Here is a 17,112-nt window from a genome sequence, read left to right on the forward strand (position 1 = left end):
TGGCACTGGTTCACAACAAAGCACATTACTAAGCCAAAGCCTGCTGAGCCGACTTTTCAACTGTGCTGAGGATCATGTGACATCCATCCTCCGAAATAACAATTCGCTGTGGGTAATGTTCCTAGTTACTCCACAGCTTCCAGGCCTAGGCCTCAGAAGAACTTCAGAACTCCTAACAATCCAGCTTGTCTTGTCTCTCTAGGAAAGACTTACCCATATCTGTCCTTCAAAGAATTTAATTATTTTAATGGTCACTTTTTTCTTGTCAACAATTATAGAAGGCATTTTAAAAAAACAAACAACCAGCCAAAAATAACCCAGACTAATCTGTCCACCCTGCATACCTACAATAAAATAAGCCTCTACCAATATAGTACACAAAGTGAATTTGCAGGTTTTGGGTTACGTCAAACAGAGATTAACTCTAAGCTATGTGACTTGTCCGTGGCTATAGAAAGATATGTTGTTTTGCTAACTAATGTAGTTACTATTACATATGCTAATTTGACAAGAAATATCTAGACAAACTCTTCAATTTTTAAAGCATGAATTCATAAAATATTTTAATACCCAAGAAAATTATTAACTCACATATTAAACAATATAAATGAGATGATAAATAGAAGCATGAGCCGTTTTAATCTGCAAATTAACAGCGTTCAGTCTACATCAAACAGATATTTGTTTTTTAAAAACTTCTAACAACGCTTAACTCCCTTTAGAACACGAAAATTAAATTCTGTTTTTTATTAAGATTTCTGTGGTTTAGAAACCATTAAACTCTTAATGAAACTTAAATTCTACAATCTACCCACAGGTCATAAGCATGCTGACATTTAGGTGGAGAACATTTTACTTAAATTCCCTGCACAGATAAGTTACTCAGGCCAAGTGACAGGATCCTCTCGATGTGTGTCTTCAGAATTACAAAATGGGAGTCAGAGACTACTTTAGGCCACACTTGAAGAAAGAACAGTGACAAGGGTTTATTATCTCTGTGTCTGTGAAGCCGTCAATTCAACATCCCCAATCTTTTTGACCTCTGTAACAAGCAAGGGCTGCATACTGGTACTGCCCGAAGGCCGTGTGTGGAGCCAAACAGTCCACGTGTTACCTCATTAGATGCATCTTCCAGCTTGTTCTGGTAATCTGTCAAGGTCCGCCTCAAAGTCTCAAGGACGACAGAGAAGCTGGGAGGCTTATCTTTGTCCTTGTGGATGCCTGGAGAAAAGTATAGGATGAAAACACGCCCTTAAAGTCACATAGGCGCAGAAGCTAAGCAAACAGTAACAGATATTACAATTAGTAAGAAAGCCGAAAAGACAGGAAACATTAAATAGAAATGTATTCTGTAGGCACACTGCTGTACGGTCAAGTGTTAGCACTGTTTCTAAATGAATGACCGACTTAAAACTCATAATATAGTAAGTTCAAATATATATATATTATATATATATATATATATATATATATATATATATATATATATATATATATATATTTACCTTTTCATGACATTTATTTCCCCTCATATCACCTAAGCAACAGCTAGGATGTATGTACCTACAATCCAACAATTAAATCATCTCTACCTGCATTGTGTAAGGGAATTGTGTATACTTACTGTCTCTGTTTATGGTAAGTCAGGCATTCTACAATAAGCTATTTTGCTTAACAATAACTTATGAATCAAGAATATATCATTTCCTACTACGCTTAGAAATACTCTTTAATACCTACAATTTTCAAATTGTAATTTTAAATAAACAATAAAATTGCTACTAAACACATAGCTCATATCATGTTTTAAATAAAATCTTCATAGCTTATGTTTATTATAAAAATACTAATCTTTCCATATTATAGCCTCAAGATACTTTACTATAGTTGGAACATAAGTCAAATTAATTGGGACAATCAAGATTACATGGTCAAGTATAATTCCAAATATTATGTCAAAAGAATAAAAAGTGATAATACATCAAGCTGATTTTATTTACCACTCTTTAAATATTAAAAAAAAAAAAAGAGTATCAAATTTAGTCTGGGAATATTTAGGCAAAAGTACTTTTCTCTCCATTATATTTTATAATCCAACTATTTCACTCTATAAGAAACATTTTCAATAAAGAAAAAATGTTAAAGAAGCAAGCATTTGTGAAGTAGGCACATGCACTAATTCCAGCACTAAGGAGACAGGCAGACAGGTTTCTGTGAGTTGAAGACCAGCCTAGTCTACAAAGTGAGTTTTAGGCTAGCCAGGACTAAATAGTGAGACTTTGTCTTCACAAACTAAAAACAAATACAAGAAAAAATTGAAATATGTGTTCTTTGGTTCACTCACTCACATAACTAAGTGAATTCCCACTGTGTGTTAACTTTGAGCATTAGATATCTGGAAGTGAGAAAGGTCAGTGTAATGTCTGCTCATATGATATGTACAGTGCAATCAGTGGGAGAGGGCATGGTTACGCAATGATTGACATCATCCATCCATCTCTCAAGTAGTCACATGTGGAACTCAGAGGACAGGAAAGAAGACAGGAGTAAAGAGAAGATGAGGAGAAAGTTCTCAGCCAGCAATAAATCAACTTCATTCATCTCGGAATACTGCTGATATTTATGGCTTTAATTTGGAGAATATATTAATAAAGTTAAGACATTTAGCTTAAATAGTTAGATTTTCTTAAGTAAAGCTAAAATATTCAACTTAAAAGTAATGATAAGCAATACTTACTCTAAACAGAAAAAATACACAGGCTGAGCCACAAGAGCAGGGCAGATGACAGGGCCAGGGCTCTCTCTGAGTTGGAACAATTATTCATTACACTTTTTCTCCAACGCAGCATTTTCATTACGCATTAGGGGAGTTTTGTACAGTGCACCCTGATCACACTCACACCTACCCCCCAATCCTGTGCCCTCCCCACCAAGAAGAAGAGAAGTACACCAAGTCCACTTTGTGTTTTCCGTACACTCACTGAAACATGTCAGACTCCCGGCCCCTTATAGAAAACACCCCCCCCCAGCAGAAGCCAGGAGCTTCACGTGAAAAGCTACATTCAGTATCCTTATCACATTTCTTAAGGCCTCTCTTCAACAGCTTCATGTCTGGACTGTTTCCTTTTTGGAAAAATGGTTAGCGCAGCAGCCTTCAGTGCCTCTCTTTCTCAGTTATGAGTCTGCAGTCACTGATACCACTGCAAAAGATGCCCGGGGCGGCACGGACCACAGACATCAGCATGGCCCCCGGCAGCAATATAGACCATGAACATCAACACAGCCACCACCAGCAGCACAGACCCTGGTCATCAACCTCCAGCAGCAGCATGGACCAAAAATATCAACATGGTTTCCATTAGCAGCCCAGATCACGAACATCTACATGGCCTCCAGCAGCAATGACCAAACATGGATGTCTCCTGTAGCAGCCCTGATTGATATAGTCTTACTGAATATGTTTTTAAACTGGTCTCTCACACAAAATTTAAATAGGCATGATTTTACCATTGTACAAAATTGGCTGTAAATAAATCATTCAAAACCAGCCGGAAAATCTGCTAGATTTTAGGGGGAAAATTACTCTCAGAAATTCAGAAGAATAAAATCATCAAAATATTAACATTTATAGGTCAATATGCCCTCTCCTTACTGACCAATGCACACATTTATATATTACATAAAATTAGATTTGTTGTAATGTCGATCCAATAAGGTTTCCTTGAAGTATAAATTATGCCTTATTATCCTACCAATATCTACTATAACGTGAATGACTGTCTTTAACATGACAAGGCTCTATAAGAAAGGTGGCGGACAGCAAGGGAAGGTGGGCGAGCGGAGGGAAGGGTCAGCCAAGGAAGGGAAGTGAAGGGAGGCTGATGTCACCAAATAATCACTTCACTATGAATGGAAACTTAATATGCAAAACCACCCAATCATAAGTTTAAAAATCCCACCAGGAACAATAAAGAAAAATATTTAGGACAGTGGTAATAATTGGCTTTTTCAAAAGTTAAATTCAAAATTTAAAAAAAAAATAGCTACAACAAGTAAATTACTGAGTAGATTACACATACAAACAGAGAAAAAAAAAAACTTCTTACAAATAAGTTATTTGTCCATAATGACTTGCTATTCATGCCTAGTTTTGTAAATAAGGAAAACAAGCTTAATATCACTGAATAACTTTAATACCAGCTTTTACAGTAACAAAAGAATAAGCAAAGAAAGAAAGAAATGGCCACCTCAGGCTACACTTTTATTTTAATTCAAAATAAGCTGGTTTATCTCTCTCCCACTGCAGGGCTCTGGAAGCCAGCCCAGACTCCAGGCTTTGTTCTGTGGTGTGAAAACTTACAGGTGTGGCTACATGAGAATGTGCTGCTCACTCGGGGGCACTTGGAAGGGCTGGGGAGCAGCAGGGTGAAGCACCAGTTGGAGTTGGCTGAAACAAGGGAAGAATGGAGCAACTTTTGGACACTTTGGTATCTGGAAAAACTGGACACCAGATTGGAGCTGACACTGGTTTGAGTCAACAGAGCAGGAGCTTGCAGGGGTCAGAGGAAGCTGACTTTGACTAAGGGCTCTCAAGGATCTGCAGGTTTCTGACCCCACCTCAGAGGACCATGTACAGTCTGGACTGTGGATGGTGGCATTACCAATGACAACCAAGTGTGGAAGAAGACAAGTGGGAGTCACTACAACTTTCACCTACTAAAATATAAATGAAAAATGACACCATGTTTCGGGGAGTAAACATGTCAAAATTGGTACCTCCAGAGACACATCTGAAGTGGTGTGGCATGAGAGCAGGTCTGAGGAGATAAGACTGCACTGAGAGCAGCCACGAGGGACTCCGACTTTCATAGCTGCCATTAGGAACAGTTGTTAGTGTTAGAGCGAGCATTTTCCAGCAGCCGGAATTAAGTAACTCATTCTGTCTCTCTGGTATGGGCAACTGAAATAATGTCTTTCATCTGTCAGGACAATGACAAATCTTCATTTCTCTGCTTTAGAAATGCATTGTTGCTAGCTTTGTATCATAACCTAGTCTATCAAAATACTCACCAACTTCCCATTCATGAGGGTTCTTTATATATGTTCTATTAGTTTCTTCCAAATCAATAGTTCTGATTAATATGGCAAGCAGAGAGGAAACTTTTGGGATTTTGGAGCAAAGTAGTTCATTCTCTAAAGATAGCTATTCTCCTCTTCAGAGGTGAATTTGGACTTGCTACTGGTCATCAGATAATAAAGGCATGGCTACCAATGTGCCATGTGACCTAGTATGAGCCATCAGAAAAACAGATGGTGACTGATTCACCAACCTATAACTTTCACTCTGTCATCAAGTGAAGTGGTACACACGAGATTGATCTTGGCATCATCCTGAAAGCACAAGTTAGTTGCATGGGCAAGTAATACAGACCCTATAGAATAGAGATGATGATGATTATGATGATGATGATGATGATGATGATGATGATGATGATGATGATGATGTTGATGATGATGATGATGATGGTGATGATGATGATGTCTACTCTCCTAAACCATACTTGGGATGCTTGGAACATTCCCCTTAACATGATGACTAACTTCAAAGTGTTTTTTTGATGTTACACTGGCACCACTCAAAAACAGATAGCTACAAGGACACTATATCCCACTTGAAAATGGCGTTGAAAGACAATGAAGAAGTCAGTCAGTCTGAGCAGAACACCTAGTAAAGGCTTGACTCAGCAAGAGGGCCACAGACAGAATTATGTGCCAGTTGATGAGCAGCATCTAAGAGCTTGGCTGAATAGTCAGACCTGAAAAGAGCATGAGTAAGGCATTGGTAACGGAGCAAAGAAAGAGTGTGTAGACGGCCCTCTCCAAATAGGCCATGAACTCAGCTCAGCTTCAGTAGCAAACAACCTTGATAATCATAGAGAGAGATTGAAGCGTTCTACGGATATATGACATCTTCTTTCCCGGATACCTGTGCCCATACTCAACTGAACAAAGGAGTCATGTCAAAAATGGAGGTAATCCTCCACCTCAACAATATGTAATTTCGTTCCCCTAGGCTCACTGGATTACAACCCCTACTGAGTACCAAGTTGTCAGCAGCAAAGACAAACAGAGGGTCTATCACAGGACATCATGCATTGGGCAAATCAGCCAACTACCAAGTAGCAACATAATTATGTTGAGGCATTCCCACCATAAAATGGACAGTGTTTTGTTCTTACAAAATATATGTGTATAATTTTCTTTCTCTGACCATAATATTTCTGAGGAAATCACTCTCTGAAAATTTACAGAACACCTTATTCCCTATCACATGACCCAAGCACCATTACTTCAAAACCAGAAAACTAATTTTAAAACGTCAGAAATGAAAAAAAACAATGGCTGGTTTTCATAGATGCCACTGTTCTGACTGCGGCATTCACTCTGGAGTATCTGGCAAACACACAAAAAAATTAGTCAAGTGACAATCTGAAAACTCATGGTGTCAGACAGATGGCAGCATTTTCAGTATGAGGTTAAGACCCTCCAGGAAGCAGCAATCAGCACGTGGTGTTGCTTCTCTCGCTATAAGGCTCCATGGTTCCTGACATCAAATGTTGAAATAATGCTGGCTCGCCTCACTATTGCTTTGCATGATACAGAGTGAAGGATCTGTTTCCCTTCCAGACTATAGGCTTGACTGCTTTGATTCCTAATTCTCAAGGAAGAACGACTACAAGAATGAACTACTCAATGGTTTCATTAACACTGCTGATTTGGTCTACATAGAGTGTCAGGCTGGCCAGCACTGCACAGTGAAACTGAGGCTCAAAATGCAGACAAACAAAGAGTTAATGAATGGAGGAAGGAAACTATAATGTACTATGGATGGGGACAGAGTCAGAAAAGATGGAGGAAATATTCCAACCAAGTCTGAAAGCAGCACTGGCTTTGTTTGTTTCTCCATTGCTGTGCAAACAATAACCAAAAGCAGCCTGAGGAGGAAAAGGTTAATTACATCAGCTTACAACTTCCAGGTCAGGCTCAGCCAGTGAGGGAAGTCAGGAAAGAAACTCAACCCAAGAGCCTGGAGGCAGAAACTGAAGCAGGGCAGAGGACATGGAGGAACTCTGTTATTGGCTTGCTCCCCATGGCCTGCTCAACTTGCTATCTTATATAACTCAGTAGCATAAGCATCCATTCAGGAGACAGAAACCTTCCTCACTGAACCTTTAGTTAGATCCTCCAATTCATAAGCTGGACAGAGCAATGGTGAACAGGATATCTACCATCAGAGAGACAACACACACAGGAACCAAACTTTTCATTCCATTTCTGTTGCTCTGTTCATGTGTGTATTGATGTGTGTGTGTGTGTGTGTGTGTGTGTGTGTGTGTGTGTGTGTATCATGAATGTAGTGTCAGTGGAGAACAATGGGGATTTAAGCAGTGTTTCGTCAGTATCCATAGCAGGTAGGAAACACAGTGAAGATAAGTGTCCCAGACTACACACAGGAGGCTGTCTCGCCTGACAAAGTAAGCCATCATGGAGAAAGTTCTACATAAAGAACTGTGTATCTTCTCCACTCAAGGTCCATTTTCCTGGTGACTGCCACACACTCCCAGAGACTAGTATAATTTAGAATACTACACTTATTCTTTACTACACTGATAACTACAGAGATTAAAATGTAAAACAGGCCAGCCTTGCTGTTGGGTTCCTTTAAACTCAGCATTCAGAAAGCAGAGGCAGGCAGATCTCTGTGAGTTCACAGCCAACCTGGTCTACATAGCGATTTTAAGGCCATCCAGGGCTATGTAGCAAGACCCTGTCTTAAAAAAAAATAAAATAAAAAGAAGAAATTTAAACAGACATTAGCAGTCTTTTTAAAGCACACAAACAAAGTCCACCAAAGAAGATGGAGAAAGATGGTGAGGCAGAACACAGGAGACTATGCAGTAAGTTTCAGGGACACTTGAAAGGAAAGTGTCCCAGTCAGGACAGTAAGAAGGAGTTATGCAGGTACACACCACTGAAACAGCAAGAACAGCAGCAGCAGCAACAACAATAATAAAAACAGCCCTCCATCTAGAAACAATGTTCATCATAAAGACAATAGAATGTTCCGTGTGTTCAAGAACAGACAGGAAACTAGAAGACCAGAACCCAGGCCGGGGGCTAACAACAGCCAGTTCAGCGGATGCGGAGACAGAGCCGATCACTGCTTACACTTCGGCTTCTCCATGGTATGTGAAGCCTGGACAGTTTGGAGCAGAGGAGACCCATGCTCTCACAACTTCTGCTGCTGTTCTCTTCCAGCCTCACGGAAGAATAATTGACTATGAGTTCGGGCGATGCAGTGATTTGTTGTATATTCACACTGTGAAGAGATCCTCACAATTAAGTTAATTAACACATCCATCATTATACATAATGACTACTCTGTGGGCATGGGAGGGCAGCAAGGACACATTACAGTCTAATCTCTTCACGATTTTCTAATACAATATACAATGGACCATTATTAACCAGAGTTATTATGCTACAGGTTGAGAGCTCTGAAACTGACTCATCTTCTAATTCAAAGTTTAGAGCTTCCATGTTCACTCATCATCCTGACAGTCAAGGAAGAGGACTGAAGGGGAGCACGAATGGGAATACAGAGAGCAGTGCCCAGGCAAAGCAGTGCCAGAGACTCAGGAAACGAGGTGTAAGTGCCACACTGGTGAGAAAGTAAAGGCAATCCTCTGTGTACATAAAGCCCTAAGAATTCCTGCACAAACTTTGATCACCTGCTATCTGAAGACAAACTCATGGGTTACACTCACTTCAGAAAGCTTCCTAATACAACCACAAAACCCAAACACTTAGCAACTACTGTCAAAGCTGGGCTAAGATTAATTCGTGATAATAATTTGTGACCATTCCACTTCAATTAAACAACAGAATTATCTAATATTTGACAGCAATTACTGAGAATAGCTCAATATTTAATAAGCAACTACTTGACTCTCTGCTCCTCCCTGTTCCAGAGACAGCTGCATCTTCTCGTGCAGTGCCAGCCTCGTTCCTTAGACAAGATGGTGAAGGTTGGTGTGAACAGATTTGGCCATATTGGGTGCCTGATTACCAGAGCTGCCTTCTGCTCAGGATCTAGCAAAGTGGATATTGTCACCATCAACAACCCCCTCATTGATCTCAACTACATGGTCTACATGTTCCAGTATGACTCTACCCATGACAAATTCAATGGCACAGTTAAGACTGAGAATGAGAAGCTCATCATCAATGGGAAGCCCATCACCATCTTCCAGGAGCGAGATCCCACTAACATCAAATGGGGTGATGCTGGTGCTGAGTATGTTGTGGAGTCTACTGGTGTCTTCACCACCCTGGAGAAGGTCAGGGACCAATTGAAGGTTGGGGTCAAAAGGGTCACCATCTCTGCCCCTTCAGCCAATGCCCCCATGTTTGTGCTGGGTGTGAACCATGAGAAATATGACAACTCCCTCAAGATTGTCAGCAATGCATCCTGCACCACCAACTGTTTAGCCCCCCTGGCTAAGGTCATCCATGACAACTTTGGCATCATGGAAGGGCTCATGACCACAGTCCATGCCGTCACTGCCACTCAGAAGACTGTGGATGGCCCCTCTGGTAAGCTGTGGGGTGATGGCCATGGGGCAGCCCAGAACATCATCCCTGTATCCACTGGTGCTGCCAAGGCTGTGGACAAGGTCATCCCAGCGCTGAACAGGAAGCTCACTGGCATGGCCTTCCGTGTTCCCACCCCCAATGTATCTGCTGTAGATCTGACATGCTGCCTGGAGAAGCCTGCCAAGTATGATGACATCAAGAAGGTGGTGAAGCAGGCAGCTGAGGGCCCACTAAAGGGTATCCTGGGCTACACTGAGGACCAGGTTGTCTCCTGTGACTTCAACAGTAACTCTCACTCTTCCACCTTTGATGCCGGAGCTGGCATTGCTCTCAATGACAACTTTGTGAAGCTCATTTCCTGGCATGACAATGAATACGGCTACAGCAATAGGGTGGTGGACCTCATGGCCTACATGGCCTCTAAGGAGTAAGAAACCCTGGACCACCCACCCCCCAGCAAGGACACTGAGAGCAAGAGAGAGGCCCTCAGTTGCTGAGGAATCCCATCCAAACTTGGCCCCCAACACTGAGCATATCCCTCACAATTTCCATCCCAGATCCCCATAATAATAGAAAGGGCCTAGGGAGCCCTCCCTACTCTCTTGAATCAATAAAGTTTCACTGCACCCACAAAAAAAAAGCAACTACTTGATTTTAATGTTGAATATTTAAATAAAAATGAAGAAGGTTTTATAATGATTTAATAAAATTGCAGCTAAAAAATATATCAAGGATAAAGCAGATTGAAGAAAATAGACAACAGCAATCCAACCTGAGCTAGAATAAATAGAAAGATAATCCATTGTAGTAACAACACAGGGATGAAACAGATCCTAAGTAGGTATGCAAGCCTGAGGGAAACAGCTCCCTCACAACAGGTCTATTTAAGAGACCACTGACAGGAACGCAGGCAGGCACAGGGTCAACAATACATCACAACAGACCAAATCAGACAAGGGCAACCCTACACTAAGCCTGAAGGGTCAACAGGAAGGTACACTGTCATCTCAGTCTGTCAAGAGCCACCTATGAAACAGGATCCATCTACTGAAAGGGGAAGCTACTTCATGGCTGGACCAGAACTGAGTGGGAGAGATAATAATGTCCTGACTTCTTCTTTCAGCCTCTTAAATCTCCTATTGGAACCAACTGTCCCAACTTAATGAGAAGTCAGAAGGCAAAGGAGCCCTTCACAAGGCACAAGGCAAAACCTGCACCAAAGAAGAATAGATCCACCGTGAATGACTAAGAACAAATGATCGTCTCCATCTACTGAATGACAATGCCTCTATACCAACCCAAGAATCCTTAGCCAAGGACACAGTACTTTTCTGGCAACGTATCTCCCATAACATGTAGTGTGCACACTTGTATAGAATCTAAGGTTTAAAAATACAGTTACTGGGGCCAGCAAGACGGCTTAGAAGAAAAGCACTGGCCACCAAGGCTGACCAACTGAGTTCTATCTCTGGGATCCACATGGTAGAAAGGGAACTTGAATATACAAGATGTCTGTCCTCTGACTTCCACTGACATGCTGTGGGGTGTGTGTGTATGTGTGTGCGCACTCGTACACTGTGCACACACACAGACTGACACACACACACATACACTGTTATTATATTTTTCTGTATGCATGTAAGTGAAACATGGGTAGATGTTAGTCACCATGTGTTTGTGGGGAACTGAGCCTAGGTCTTCTAGAAGAGCAGCCAAGGCTCTTATCTTAGTCTTTGAGTCATTATTAAAAATAGGAATGAAAAGTTATATGTGAACTTAATAAAATCACAGCTAAAGGCATGAACTAGAAAAGCAGACTGAAAACTCAACAGTGTATAGTACATGTCTAACAGTTCGCCAGCTGCAAGATCTGCAAGCCCTTAGCTACAGTGTTGCTTCCTATCAGATCCTTCCACTGGCTCCAGGACAATAAACTTCCCTAAAATTCCATTCCTAAAGAACTCCCTTCTCACCAGGTGGGCATGCCCCATGCCTTCAATCCCAGGACTCAGGCAGCAGAGGCAAGCAGATCTCTGAGTTTGAGGTCAGCCTGGTCTACAATTGAGTTCCATGACAGCCATGGCTACACAGAGAAACCCTGCCTTAAAATGCACTCCCTCCCCCAAAAACATACTCCCTTGCCAAACCACTTTCAATTATCTTCAAAAATATATATAAGGGAATTTAATTTTATGTCCTTAAGAATATAATCACATCATAGAAACACCTTGAAATTGAGGCAAAAGAAAACAGGTAGAAAAATAAAAGGTTCAGTGCAAAGCTACTGTAAGCATACATGATGCAAACTCACAAAAAAAATTAAGAAAGTAGATATTGTAAACCTGATTGGCTAGTCCCCAAAGCATTTCTACCCAATATTTTAAGTCTGTCATCATGTTAAAGTGGATTAGTATTAAATCAAAAAATAATTACCTGAGCACTATTGTCTCCAGAGCGCATATATGTACATGAGAAAACAGGCTTAGTAGGCAACAGTATGAAACACACACTCCTACACAGCCTGTGTCCTGCATAACCTTTTGAATGCATGACCTTTAAGTTGCTGAAGGTTGCCTCAGAATTTGGCTCAGTGTGATGGAAACATCTGTTCCCCTTGCAGGTATACTGTAAGGACTCTTCTCTCAGTTGGATTCAGAACACAGCAAGAAAGCCCTTGTCTGTCCAACCACACAGACTTCAACACTTGTAAATCAAGTCTGAGAGGACAGCAGCAGGCCCACACTCCGTCACCCTTTCCCAGCCAGTCAGGCCAACTGACTGCTGTGAGAACCGCTCTTACCATGTCATCAAATCAAAGCCTGTAGAGATGAGGGACTGTCAGAGGCATCTGCAGAATTCCCAAACTGGAGTGACTTTGGAGCACTGGCAGATGCATCTGTCATTTTATACCTTCAACTAACCTGATGTCCACTGCGCTGACATGCTAAAGCTGCCCAAGATGGATTCCAGTTCTTTCACGTTATTCTCACATGTCTCCACTAGGAAGGCCTGGTGCTTCTTAGCCTTTTAATTAAGGAGAAAAGCATGCATAATAAGGTTACATACTGTAGTGGCTGAAGACTTTACTGTGAATTTATATAGCATAATTAAGTCTAAACAAGATATTAATTGCCCAATTCAAGCCCATTACTAATAAGCTCTGTCTTAGACATGTTAATTGGTCAAATGTGCAACTATACGAAGTTTTAGACTTTTGTATACTGAGAACTTAGTGTCTCACAGTCCTAAGTACTTTGCATATACAAACCTTTCTATCCTCTAAATAATGCTTTGATAAGTGATAAATATTTGGTGACAATAAAACAGAAACAGGAGACTGGAAGGATGGCTTGGTGGGAAAGTGCTCACTGCACACACACGGGTGCCTGAGAACAAATCCCTAGAACCCATGCGGAACCCACATATGACAGCATACACCCATGACCTCACCACTGAGGGACTCAAGATCAAATCCGAAAGCTTCGGGTTTGATAAGAGCCCTGTCTCAAAAGATATGCTTGAGAGCAATGAAGGCTAGCACACTCTACTGTTGGCCTTGGGTGAGTATACATACATAATAAGGTATGCATACATATATGCATGTGCATATATACATAGACCACATAGTCAAAGTGGATAAATACTGTTTTTAAACTAAGGACAAACTCCGAAACACTTTTTGTAAAACTCTGCTTGCAGTCAAATGCAAACCGTCAGATGACAAGAGTGAATGCAGTCAGAACCAATGAATGTAGCGCAGAAGTCAACTGATGGATGGTCTTAGCAGTGAAGGGGGATACCAGACACAGCGTAGGAAAGAGCCATAGTAGGTAGAACGCCCAGCCACACCACAGTGGGTTACACGGCACTGACTGGACTCTCCCAATAAAAGGAGGAATCAAGATTAAGCCTAAGGACTTCAAGTAAAGGAACTGGGTGGAGCTCTGCACTGGATGACAGAAGCCACTGAGGCTGCTGCTGTTCTCTGGCTTTCTCACTTGTCTGTTTGTGTGCCTGTCCACAGTCGGCAGGGAGAGTAAAGAATTCACTGTTTTCACAAATTCCAGGAAAGACACAGAAGTTGTCCCTGGTCCCAGCTCGGCGCCTGGTAAGAGGTCTTAAGTGAATATGTGGAAATGAGCAGTTTTGTGACAGGCAGTGTCTGACAGACACTGCCACAATGCCAGGGATGCATTTGGGAATCATTTACAGCCACTGTCTAAAACTCGCCTTTAGTGTGTTTGATGGGAAGGGAAAAGAGCCCAGTCTTCAGGAACTCTGGCATCTCTAGCCACCCCAAAAGAAGAAAAGAAATTGGAAAGCACAATGTCAAAGAAGGAATGTATCAAGGAGAGTTCCAGTTTCAACTGGGCATGCCAGTCATTCATGACTTGAAGGAAATGTCTTTGGCTACAGTGTAGCTGTAACCCAGAATGAATCAGGTTGCATAAGATGTAAGCCTGGGTTTTTGTTTTGTTTTTTCCTAATGAAGTATAAAATAAAGAAATGGAAAAGAAAACATCAGAAAACCCTTTCTTGGTGAGAAAAAAGAAAAAGGAAAAGTTGAAATGGAGAAGAGGCCAAAGAAGAGTTGCTTTTAATGTGAGAAAACATACTTATGTAAAAGCTGATAAAACCCCTCACTAGCAGTGAAAGAATGTACACAAATACGAAACAAGACAAATATGGCAGGACATGCTTTTCTGTGCATATATAACTATGATATGGGTTATTTATAAATTGGGCACAGTGAGAGGTTAATAGTAATAGCTAAGATAGAACAATTATAATCATGGATATTTTCTAAAAATATCAATATAGCCATTTTCTTTTAAAATATCTTATTCTTTATTTTTTCCTTAAGCGATTGCAGTTTGAGAGGGGAGCTACCTGAATTGTCAGTACTGCTACACTTGTGCCTGGGAAAATATTAAATGAAATAAGGGTTACCTGAACACAAGAGTCTGTGACATTAGGATGATCCTGCCTGATCCCTGGGGATGAGAATGATTAACAGGCAATCCGTGTGCACAGCGTGAGTGCCTCATGTGTCCTGAGCAGCAGGATTGTGAGAAATCATTGTTCTATTCAGATGACTTTATTGAAACTTAGGAACTCTTCATTTCTAGACTCTCCCATATAATATTTTAGGACTACAGTCAGTCTCGGATCACTGAAACCATTAGCCACAACTAATAGTGAACTCCCGATGGTTAGGGATGGATATATAGTGCTTGGCTAGTGTGCTCAAGGTCCTGGGTTCAATCCACAGCACCACAAAAACTGGGTCAGGGGCTACTGTGTATAATTCTGTATTCAGGTCTCAGCTCAGTTACCACTCCAGAAAATTTCTCTTCAGACCCTGGCTATATTGACTTCCTTTCTCACAGACATCAGGGTACCTATCATGGTAAGGCTCTATTCTCAACGTATGTAGTTCAAAGAAGCCTTGTGAAGAGGGGAATTTTTTTTTTTTTTTTTTTGCCCTCACCAAAATATATTTATCATAAGGCCAGCACCTAGTAACTAAAATGGTAGATGGATAAATGATGTAATTAACTGGACTTTTTGGGGGAGTGTTTATGGCATGGTATGGGAAGAACCCTAAGACATAGTAGTCTGTTGAACTTATATTTCAAAGATAAATTCCACATTGTAAAGATTACAATCCCTTTTTTTTTCTCCTGCTAAAACTTGTGTTTGCTGGTCCAACGCTAAGATTTCTACCAGCTGAATTCAAAAAGCTACTGTATATGGCTTTCTTGTGCCTGTGCCTGGGTTGGTTACCACTACGGTATTACTAACCACAGAAGGGAATACAAAGTATTTTCACTCTGATTGTTTCAGAGAATTTGTATTAAGTCTTCTTAAACGGTTAGAATTTTCCAATGAAGCAATATAGCTTATGCTTTTCATTTTAAGATTTTTTTCTATTTAAAAATTTAAATATCTTACTTTGTTTTCTATCTCTTTTTAAATTATTTTGGTAGTTTCTATCTTCCTAGAAAATTGCCTATTTTAATTAAATTATCTAGCTTGTTAGCAAACAGGTATTCCAGGTAATATCTTATAATTATTTTTATTGATATTTTCTCTGCAGTTCAGTAATTTGGATCCTCTTTTTTTTTCCTTGACGACCCATATTGTCAATTTAGCTATGTTTCATATGAACAACTTTTGGTGGATTTCTTCTATTTTTAATCTCGTTCTTCCCCTTCATTGCTCTCTCCACTTGTCTCAAGTTAGGTTCAAGTCTCTGGGGTAGGATGCTGGGTTCCTGGTTTGAGATGTTTCATCTTGAACATCCTTCCTAAGCACAACACTACTACCCCATAAAGTTTGGTGTGTTTTCAAAGTTTTTTTTTTCATACGTGATTTCTTTTAAACCCACTAGCTACATGGTGTGTGTTCACTAATATTTCATATTTGCTATTTTTCCCACATTGTCTTCTATAAGAATAAGAACTCTATTCTATTCATAGGCTTTGCATCATTTTCCTTTTTTTTTTTTTTTTTTTTTTTTTTCCTTTTTGCAGTACTAGGGCTTGAACCTAGAGCTTGTACATGCTAAGTTAACACTCAGTTACTGAGCTATATTCTCAGTCTGCTCTGTATAACTTTAAACCTTTCAAATTTATTGACTTTTTCATAACCTAGACTACTACAGTGTATGCACAAAAGTTGTGTCTAAACTTGAAAAAAGTGTGCTGTGGCACTGACAGATATGGCCCCACAGATATCCATAAGGTCGTTTGTTTACAGTGGTTATTTTGTTAGTATTATTATTCCTACTTGGGCTTATTGGGCTCTTCACTATTGAAGGCAGCAGCTGGGATCTGCAAGCATAATGCTACCACCACACTCAAGCAGGTTAGGCTGCCTCACATATTCTAGAGCTAAGCTGCTCTCTCTCCTTTCTCTCTCCCTCTCTCTCTCTCTCTCTCTCTCTCTCTCTGTGTGTGTGTGTGTGTGTGTGTGTGTGTGTGTGTGTGTGCACTCTTCTCTGGAGCAGACTCTTTCTCCCACTCTCAGCAGCTCTTAGTTGCCTGCAGTCCTTTATGTAGGGCTGAGGCCTCCTGAGCTTTTCCATCCACATTTAGCATGGCTTTTGACATCGCCCTTGTTCAGTTCATGTTTAGGCAGCCATGTTAACAAGACATCATAAGTGTAGCTTCTGACATTCCTCAGAGACACAATCTAACAGCAAACTCCCTGTTCCTACTGTTCCTCTGGCTCTGACAATCTTTCAGTGTCCTCTTCTGAAATGTTCCCTGAGGCTGAGGTGCAGGAGTTGTGTTGTAGATGTGTTGGTAGGGACTGGGCTGCACAGCTCCACACTTTGACTGGTTGTGTTTTCTGTAACTGTCTCCATCTGAAGACCACACTTGTATGTGATGATTCGGAGCTAGGAAGCTCAGATGGGAGATAGCATGAAATGTTTGTTTTCTGGGTCTG

General features: G+C 40.7%; 2 protein-coding genes across 2 annotated transcripts in view; one reads left to right on the plus strand and one right to left on the minus strand.

Moving 5' to 3' along the window:
• CCDC171 (coiled-coil domain containing 171) overlaps window positions 1-17,112 on the minus strand; it is a gene marked incomplete at its 3' end in the record, with an annotated part of 277,402 nt that overhangs the window by 177,563 nt on the left and 82,727 nt on the right. The window contains exons 11-12 of the mRNA XM_080920918.1: window positions 12,579-12,681; window positions 1,115-1,221 (exon numbers count right to left, since the gene is read on the minus strand). Of these exons, the coding sequence (XP_080777044.1) occupies window positions 1,115-1,221; window positions 12,579-12,681 (210 nt within the window). The remainder of the gene's footprint in view (window positions 1-1,114; window positions 1,222-12,578; window positions 12,682-17,112) is intronic.
• Window positions 9,081-10,088, plus strand: LOC308424051 (glyceraldehyde-3-phosphate dehydrogenase-like; the record flags this gene model as incomplete). Its single annotated transcript, XM_080920919.1, has 1 exon — window positions 9,081-10,088. The coding sequence occupies one exon, from the start codon at window positions 9,081-9,083 to the stop codon at window positions 10,086-10,088; it is 1,008 nt and encodes a 335-aa protein (XP_080777045.1).

Source organism: Micromys minutus (assembly GCF_963924665.1).
Source record: "Micromys minutus genome assembly, chromosome: 9".
NCBI classification, from domain to species: Eukaryota; Metazoa; Chordata; class Mammalia; order Rodentia; family Muridae; genus Micromys; species Micromys minutus.